An 8,649-nucleotide genomic window follows, 5' to 3' on the forward strand; every position below is an offset into this window, starting at 1 on the left:
AATACTGTCAGTATAAATTATTGTATATATATTATAGTATTGTGACTACAATACTGTCAGCCTGGATTAGGCCATGGATGATATAGGAATGCTGCTCAGAGCTCCCCAGCATCAGCCATGTTAGTTTTCAGGGCCCTCATATACAATGAGACAGAAGTGTAAGGAATGGCTCCTACCAGGACCTCTTTGCCCACGGTGAGTATGGAGGTGTATGCCTCCAGGTAGACCCGGGAGCAGCGCCTGATCACCTCCAGGCCCCTCACTGTCACATCCTTAGCATCCCCAAGACCTAAACCAATGAGGTACAACATAGTCCTCCCACACAGCAGCAGCACACAGTGCTGGGAGCTCTAGAAGGAAAGCAGCGACGAATGGCAGATCTGTGAGATGTCTCTGTACATTGGCTGCATAGATCCCCTCCTGCCTGTCCCCACGCTGACAGCTACGGGACGACGCCAGAATACGGCTGCGGTAAACAACATCCTTTGACCTCCGTACTGTAAAGCCGTCCATATTAACTAATGGCACAGTTATATCTATAGCTAAGGCCGTCGCCATCTTTACTTCTGCTACGGCGCTCCTGGGGTTATATTGTGGGCGGCCATATTTGTTAAGGGCACAGCTGTACAGGTTTTTTTTTTTGGTGCGATAGAAAAGAGAACAAAACACTCACGAAGTAGGTGCAGGTAACAGATTCATGGAAAGCTATTACATTGTGCTTTAAGTTATAATATTGTTTTTAGAGTGTAAACAAAAGTTTTCCAACTTGTTTTTGGTGCTTTGAATAGCTAAAGTGAATAAAGAACATGGAGGTCCCCATATACCCCACTGTGCCACTCTCTAATGGGCAGAAGATTCCAGTTCTGGGCTTGGGTAAGTTGTAAATAATGAAATATCAGAAAATAATAGGGTTCTATTAAACAGAACAACCAAATGGAACTAAAGCCTTTATTGTGTGTATTGTAAGGTGTTGCACTGTGCGGTGCATTGTGCTGCATTTCTGGTGATTGGCACCATGATACAATGTACAATAAACAACACAAAAGTACATCATATTGCACCTATTAAGATTTTCAGTGTGCTGCTTTGCAAAAAACAAATAGATTGTGTGTTTTTCTACCGCTATGGTGCACTGGGAACCAATAATTGTTTATGGGGGATTCTTACCGCAAGCATGCTAATGTATATTGTAACACACATTGGCACACCACAACTAAAAGCATACGCATAAATCAGCTGTAAAGTTAAGGCTACATACACACGTGCAATGGTTCCAATCGGATAATCGGCTCAGGGCCAATATCGGACGAGAATCTTGCATGTGTACAGGGCTCGTCATCCATCTTCCTAAGGACCGTCCTGGCGGATCCACGTATGATGGACGATCTTAATGGAAGTAAAGGGGGAGTAAGTGCAGCAGGATGCCACTCTGTCATTCTCTCCCTCCCCTCTCCATAGAGCAGAACGGTGAGGTATGTACAGCACTCGTTCATGCATCGTGCAGTCGTTAGTCGTTGGAAAGGATCTTGAAAGATCCTTTCCAACAACAATTATTGCACGTGTGTACATAGCCTAACTACAGATGCTAGATCACGGTCACTGCAAATGATTGGTATTGATTATTTCCAGTGACAGTGGGAAGTTAATGAGCACTGTACACACACATGAGCTGTTCATTTTGAAATGAAGGGAAGACGATTGCTGCATCCTCCTCCATAGGAACTGAAGTGGACTTTACCTGTCGATCATTCAGTGATATGGCAGGATGGAGCAACATATAAGTGCTAGATTTTTGCTGGATATGATCATGAACGTTCGTCTCATTCGATGAAAATCTAGAATCTGTACATTGCTTTAGATTGTGTGTAGAACAATTGGAACCTTTGTCTGGTTTTGATTGTTCTCTATGGTGGAGGGATGTCTCTACATTAACTTCCTCCAATGTGAAAGTTTTGCCCATTAAATTATGCTAAATGTTCCCCCTAGAGAAGAGTGTGGGCTGGAGTGTCACTTTTATAAAGAACAGAGAATTACAGACAACAAATAATTATTATTATTAAACAGTATTTATATAGCTCTAACATATTACGCAGCGCTGTACATTAAATAGGGGTTGCAAATGACAGGCAGATACAGACAGTGACACAGGAGGAGCAGAGGACCCTGCTCCGAAGAGCTTACAATCTAAGAGGTAAAATTAAGACAGTCAAATATCAGACAAAGGATAACTTTCTTAGAGAAGAGCATGACAGGTGATGCCCTTTCTGAAACTTACTTTTAAAGGTCCAAAAGCCGTCAATCTCGCTGGAATCCTAGTCCAGTAGGTTTTGCGCCATCCCATCTTCCTTGTTCTTTTCAGAGAGGACTGGACACCACGCGCCACCATCTGCTTCCTTCTTTTTCTTATGTCACCTGATGTCGCACTGTGGAGACCCTAGATCAGGTGAGGCGATTCCTAAAAATCTAATTCGTGCATGAGATTAGCTCTTTTTTTACATTCTAGGAAAGCCCTAGAATGTAGGAAAGCCCTCCCAGCCCCCTGGGATACGTCACGTGTGTATACTACAAGCTTGCGGGTTTCACATTCGGTCTTTTATCGTCCTGGTAAAGGCAGAAGGGGGGAGTCCTCCCCTTCAATTTAAAAAAAACAAAAAGATAATAAAAATAAAAAACATTTCCATTATATAAAAAGGTTAGCCACCTGTTTAAAGGATGTAAAACATTTGGTTATAGGTCCTTTTAAGGCTTTATCTAGGACAATTTTGCATACCTCCATTTCTCACATGATTGGATGACTGAAGTGAATATTTCGACAATCCTCAACTTTTTTAGGGCTTGGGCACATTACCAACTGTATAGCTTTTCAGTTACCTCTTTACAACCATAGCCACTGCTGGACTCTGCAAGCAGCACTAAGCCTCATGGAGGATTCACAGGGACACTCACCATCTATCAAAACCACTCAATTTTTTGTGCTGGGGCTGATTAGCAATTTCCACTATGGCCACCATTAGGAACAAGCTCTTGGTACCCTATAATAGGCACCACACTAAACTAATGAAAGTGGATTTTTACCTGGCTACCAGTGGAAATTCGATATTTATAATTTTTGTCTTTGTCATCTTTTTAATACATTTCAATTAAACAACAGACAAAGCATGCGTAAAGCATGTCTGTTAAAACTTTTCATTGAAACTTGTTTTTTTTCTTTTGTGGCAAACCTATGTTTCACTTGACATACTTAAGGGAGAGGTTCCATTTAATCATAGAAAAGGAAGCCCTTTATCTTGATGGGTGTGGAGGGAGAATCCACTCTTCCTGACACTTGTCATTTTTTGCCAGCATCAAACACCATTTAAAAGGAAGTGTTTGCGATAGGGCCCCCCTGCCCTTCCCCTGCATGCTGCCACAATCACAGTTAGCTTCACAGTGGATACAGTTAAAGTCTTGGAAGACCAATAAAGAGTACAGCTAATTACTTCACAACAAAGCTCATTTCAGGCTGTTGAACTATTGTTGAAGAAGCAAGTCACTGAAATTGACTTAATTATTGCCTAGATCATAGACCGTTCTTTTAAAGATAACATATCTGCCCTTTATTCCATCACAAGCTGCTGGTCTGTACTCCACTTTTCTGTACAGCTAGGACTGTGTTAAATGTGGCACACAGGCGGTAAAAGTGGTATTCACTTTTTTATGGAAAAATGAGTGTTCATGATTATAACCCTGTATTGACTGATTGCCAGTGAGCAATAGAATTATTGCTCTATAGAGGTTAAAAGAGGTTAGTGTAATGTTTCTATTTGATTTTGCCTCTGGCCATGTATTTGGTCTCTGGTATCTGGCAGATTCACCCATATTATATGGTGCTAAAAAATGCTTAGCTGTCGTTTGGTAACATATGGTATGTACATTAGTATACATTACAGAAATGTTGGAAACATACCACTGTTTAAACTTTCTCATTATGACTAAATTGTCCTTGGCCAAAAGATGGTAATCAAAGAAATAGTGGTTAAGGACTGTAATTTCTGCATTATTAACCAGTCCAGTGACGGTAGGAGTGACCTAGCTTGGAGTGGCTATAGGGTGTGGTTTTTGGCATCTTGAGGTCCATAGGACCTGGTTCTAGCACTGCCCCTGAGTTTTACATGGAGAGTACACTCTTCCTTGTAAACACGCTTCTTTGCAATCAATTTTAGAAGTGCATTGGTCCTCCCTCAATATTTTTGGATATATTCTAATGATACAACCCTGGGTATAATGTAGTCAAAGAACCTCTAAATGCACTCACTGCAGGTTCATTGATGTTCTACAAATACAGACAGTGTTATGTAAAGAAATATTGGTACTAAGTAGAAAAAAAGTAGTCACTTTAGCAGACTGAAGCTTGAAGTTTGAGTGTAATTCATGATACAAGGAGGAGAGAAGTTTTATACCACATATTTCAGGAAGTTCATTCTCAGTGGTTGTGTGAGATGTGTTCTGAACTCTGGTGTTACAGAGAAGTCTGTTAAGGTAAATCTATTGAAATTTCTGATTTTGCCACAGTTGCAGTGTTTACACGAGGGCTCACTAATTAGTTTTATGTCTTGTCTGAAATTTGACTTGCATCAAATTTCAGACAACACATAAAACTAATTAGCTTGGAGCTTGCATATGTAACAAGTAAGTATGGCTGTTCCATAGGTGTGGGTAAATGTTCCATGTAGGTAAATAAATCCAAATCTGAATAGAAAATACATTTAAAACCTTAAAGTTCCAGTAAAGGGTATAAATATTTGCAATACATTATTTGGATTGAAATTATGTATGTCAGATTGCACTTAACATTAATAACTACCTATTTGTGTTATTTGTGAAATAAGACATTTTTACATATTGTATTATTTCATTACAATTTAAATGTATTAGTAGTTGGATTTCACACATTTTTTGTAACTATAGGTAATCAATAATTCCTTCCTAAACCAACTCCATGATTCCAACTTTATAACATAGACGCAGTAAATGTTTTCCAGTGAGGGTTTTAGTCTAAATACCATAGATTGCCTTTCGTGAAACTATTGTTTTGCAGAAATTAGGACTCCTGTAAAGGTATTATGGCTGTCTTTGTTCCCATTGGGCATATACAGTTACTGGCCACTTTATTAGGTACAAATTTCACCTTCAGAACTGCTGTAATTTTTCAAAAAGAATGCTAGAAACATTCCCCAGGGGTTATGGTCTTACTGACATGATAGCATCATTCAGTTACTTCAGATTTCTCAGAAACGCATTCATATTGCAAATCTCCCATTCCACTTCATCCCAATAGTGCTCTATTGCATTGAGATCTGGTGGCTTTGCAGGCCATTGAGTAGACTGAACCCATTGTCATGTTGAAGAAACCATTTTCAGATGTTATGAGCTTTTTGACATAATGCATTATCCCACTGGCAGTAGTCGGACATAATATTAACCTTTTGGACCTCAAGGACCAATAAATCTATGGAATTCGGACCATGCATGCGCGGGGAGCTGAGTGTCACTCAAAGGGGAAGAAACTTCCCCCAGGGAAACTTCATGATGCCAAATCCCACCCACTCTCCCATCGCAGGCTCAGACCTGCTTGCTAAATTCCGAGGGGGACAGTGATGCAGGGCTGTGGATGCAACAAAAGTTGTGTCTACAGCCCTGCACTACTGTCCCCCAAGGATATTTAGCAAGCAGGTCTGAGCCTGCGATGGGAGAGTGGGCGGGTTGTGTCCATACTGGGGACATTAAAAGTTTCTTGCGGACCACCGGTTGGGGACCGCTGATCTAAGAGCCATATCAGTCATAAAGGGATGGGTATGGTCAGCAACATTACTAGGGATGGCTGTGTACTAATGATGAACAATTGTTACTAAGGTTCCCAAAATGTGCCATGAAAATAACCTCCACACCATCAGTCTGAACCATTGATTTAGAGCAGAATGGATCTATACTTTTTAGATACCTATAAGTTGTAGATGCCATATTCTGACCCTGACATAAAAATGTTGCAGCAGAAATCAATATTTATTTGACCAGGCAACTTGTTTTCACTTTTCTCTGCTCACATAAAACATTGAACTGAAACAGGAACAGCAGTAAGTTACTTAAGTGTTTATAACAAGTGGTATAGCATGAAGTCCATAGTCAATCTCCTTACTGTTCCTATTTTATCAGCTTGACCCAGTCTGGTCATTCTGATCTGACCTCCAACACCCACAAGGAAACTGTGTGTTAACCAGATATTTCCCCTTTTTTGGACCATTTTCTGTAATCCCTTTAAATAAGGGGTGTCAAACTCTGGCCTGCTGGCCAAATTTTGCCTGCAAGGTCTTTTTGTTTGGCCCCCCCAAGGACTTCTGAAAATGAATTGCATCTGGCTCGCCACTACGTATTGCAGCGAGTGATGCCTCTACCACAATTCCCGGCATCACTCGCGTCTATAGAGCAGCGGTCTGTTCTGTTCTATAGACGCAAGTAATGCCGGGAAATGTAAATGTGCTTGTTCCAGATTTAATGTTAAGCAATACCTCTTTGTTTCCATATGAAAATGTTTTATATTTATTGAGAAGGAAAAACTTCCTTAATTTTTTAAAAAAACATAATGAATGGTATAACGAATGCAGATGTCTGTGAAAAACAGCCAAGAAAAGTTAGTATCTTCCTTTTTTTGTTATTACACAATCAATAAATATGGATGGTTACATCCATCTTTCTTTCATTCAGTCATGTGTCACTGCTCTCCTCCTACCGATTTAAGATAAGTAACTGTGACCATATTGTCTTGTGACATGAAAGAAACTCTTGAAAACAGTATATTTTTAAATTCCTTTTAATTTTGTGTGTTTGTGATTATTCAGCAATCTCTGGCAAACTAATTTTGTTCTTTTTGCAGACTGCATGTATATACACTGTAATTCCCCTTTACTAGTTTTGCTTTTTTGGTAACTTTTTAAGAAAACTTTTTTTCTTTAACCACAACACAATATTCCCTTTTATTCAAAACTAAAAGAAGAACACCAGTCATGTTTTTTAGTAACTTTCTGATTCAGCAGTTAATACATGGGATGAATGCTTAGTCACTCTTCCAAATACTTTTAGTAAGTGTTGTAAGGTCCTGGTACAAAGTCAATGCAGCCCGGACCCCAGGCTGCTCCATACAGCAGGTAAGTTAGGTCAGACAGGACAAGGTCAGCAACATATACACAATAGAAGCCACAGCAAATTCTTGAACACACTTTATCCCCATGTTTGAGGGTACTGTTAGGGTTATGTACACACATCAGATGATTTTTCACCTCCACCTTGATTCTTGCAATTTTCAATATTAATGGTAAGGCTATAATCTCAGACAAGAATCTAACATGTAAAGTGGTCATCTAATGTTGTTCCTGGATTCATGAAAAACTGACGGTGAATGACCACTGTACAAGTAAATGGAGAAGAGCACAGCAGGGTGCCTCTCACTCGTTCTCCCTCCTCCCCTCTCTATAGAACAGAACTGCGCTATGTGTACAGCGCTCGTTAGTTCATCTGGCACGCTGTAGTTGCTAGAATCTATCATAAAAGATTGTTTCCAGTGATAAAAATTGAATGTGTGTACCTAGCCTTAGGGTTTTGACTTTCTCTTATATTCTAGAAATTCGTTAAGAAAGAAGGAAAGGGAAGGCTATTTGAAAGGCACCCATTATTCAAAATTATAATAGAATAAAAACATAGCTTTATTAATTATTATTTGCACATGAATAAAACAATACTATGCATAACTTACATAAAACATACAGTACAAATAGATGAAATCACATTTTGATTGAGTTTGCTTTGAAATCCTTCCCGACACATTTCGCACAGAGGGGATATGGGAAACCAATAGCAAGCTATAAGTACACGAACAATTGGCTTAGTACACATATTTTTATTAACAGGAGACATTTTTTAGTGTATAAATATGTACAAAATACTATATCTAATTATAAAATATTGTGGTTTCCAATCAATTTATAAAAACAATAAAGCTTGATTTGTGTTCAATTTGTGTTCAATTCATTAAAAAAAATGAACTTATGTTGTTGAAAAATTATTGCTTGCCTTGGGATAATTGATCAAATTGTTTTAAATGAAAAGAAAATTCATTGAATGGTATTAAGTTAACTGATATGTATAGCCTTAGTATCCTTTAGTATAAATTAATTAGGGGCACTTACTTGCTACTTCCTAAATATGTTAACACTAGAATAACACATTGTAGATCTAGGTAGTATGGAAAATCAACAAAGGAAACAATCCTGAAAGTTGTAACCATGCAGGACACACCAAAAATGTGTCTGCAACTTCCAAAACCCTCCATAGATGAAACAGGTCCTGTTTCAATTTAAGAACAGAACCTTAGTCATAAATATAATCCATTAGAGCAGCGGTCCCCAACCACAGGGCCGCGGCCCCCTACCGGTCCGCGGCGGTGTTTTCAGTGGGCCGCGAGTACATGATCCATTATTAAAAACGAAGCGGCACCCAACCACCATCCGCGGACCGGAAGTGGTCCGCAGCGGTGTTTGTATGAGATGCCGGTAAATGTACACAGTAGTCTGTGTACAAGCAATGCGAGCACATGGCATGCAGCTCGATTGGCTGTCA

At 39.4% G+C, this 8,649-nt stretch overlaps 2 protein-coding genes and 1 long non-coding RNA gene across 6 annotated transcripts in view; 1 reads left to right on the forward strand and 2 right to left on the reverse strand.

The window, feature by feature from the left end:
- Nucleotides 1–479, reverse strand: part of DPH5 (diphthamide biosynthesis 5) — a 22,650-nt gene extending 22,171 nt beyond the window's left edge. Inside the window, exon 1 of one of the 2 annotated variants that reach the window (XM_072420007.1) lies at nucleotides 177–479. In XM_072420007.1, coding sequence (XP_072276108.1) covers nucleotides 177–311 — 135 coding nt within the window. In that variant the 5' untranslated portion in view covers nucleotides 312–479. The remainder of the gene's footprint in view (nucleotides 1–176) is intronic. The other variant, XM_072420008.1, reaches the window with a different exon arrangement.
- A 132-nt stretch (nucleotides 480–611) lies between these two features.
- LOC140336713 (glyoxal reductase-like) overlaps nucleotides 612–8,649 on the forward strand; it is a 73,463-nt gene continuing 65,425 nt past the window's right edge. Inside the window, exons 1-2 of one of the 3 annotated variants that reach the window (XM_072420009.1) lie at nucleotides 612–686; nucleotides 789–873. In XM_072420009.1, the coding sequence (XP_072276110.1) occupies nucleotides 807–873 (67 nt within the window). In that variant the 5' untranslated portion in view covers nucleotides 612–686; nucleotides 789–806. The remainder of the gene's footprint in view (nucleotides 687–788; nucleotides 874–8,649) is intronic. The other 2 variants (XM_072420010.1, XM_072420012.1) reach the window with 2 other exon arrangements.
- The window catches only part of LOC140336715 (uncharacterized), a 74,330-nt gene continuing 73,395 nt past the window's right edge, over nucleotides 7,715–8,649 (reverse strand). Inside the window, exon 2 of the long non-coding RNA XR_011921932.1 lies at nucleotides 7,715–7,892. This is a non-coding gene — a long non-coding RNA (uncharacterized lncRNA). The remainder of the gene's footprint in view (nucleotides 7,893–8,649) is intronic.

This window comes from Pyxicephalus adspersus, chromosome 8 (genome assembly GCF_032062135.1).
Source record: "Pyxicephalus adspersus chromosome 8, UCB_Pads_2.0, whole genome shotgun sequence".
Taxonomy (NCBI): domain Eukaryota; kingdom Metazoa; phylum Chordata; class Amphibia; order Anura; family Pyxicephalidae; genus Pyxicephalus; species Pyxicephalus adspersus.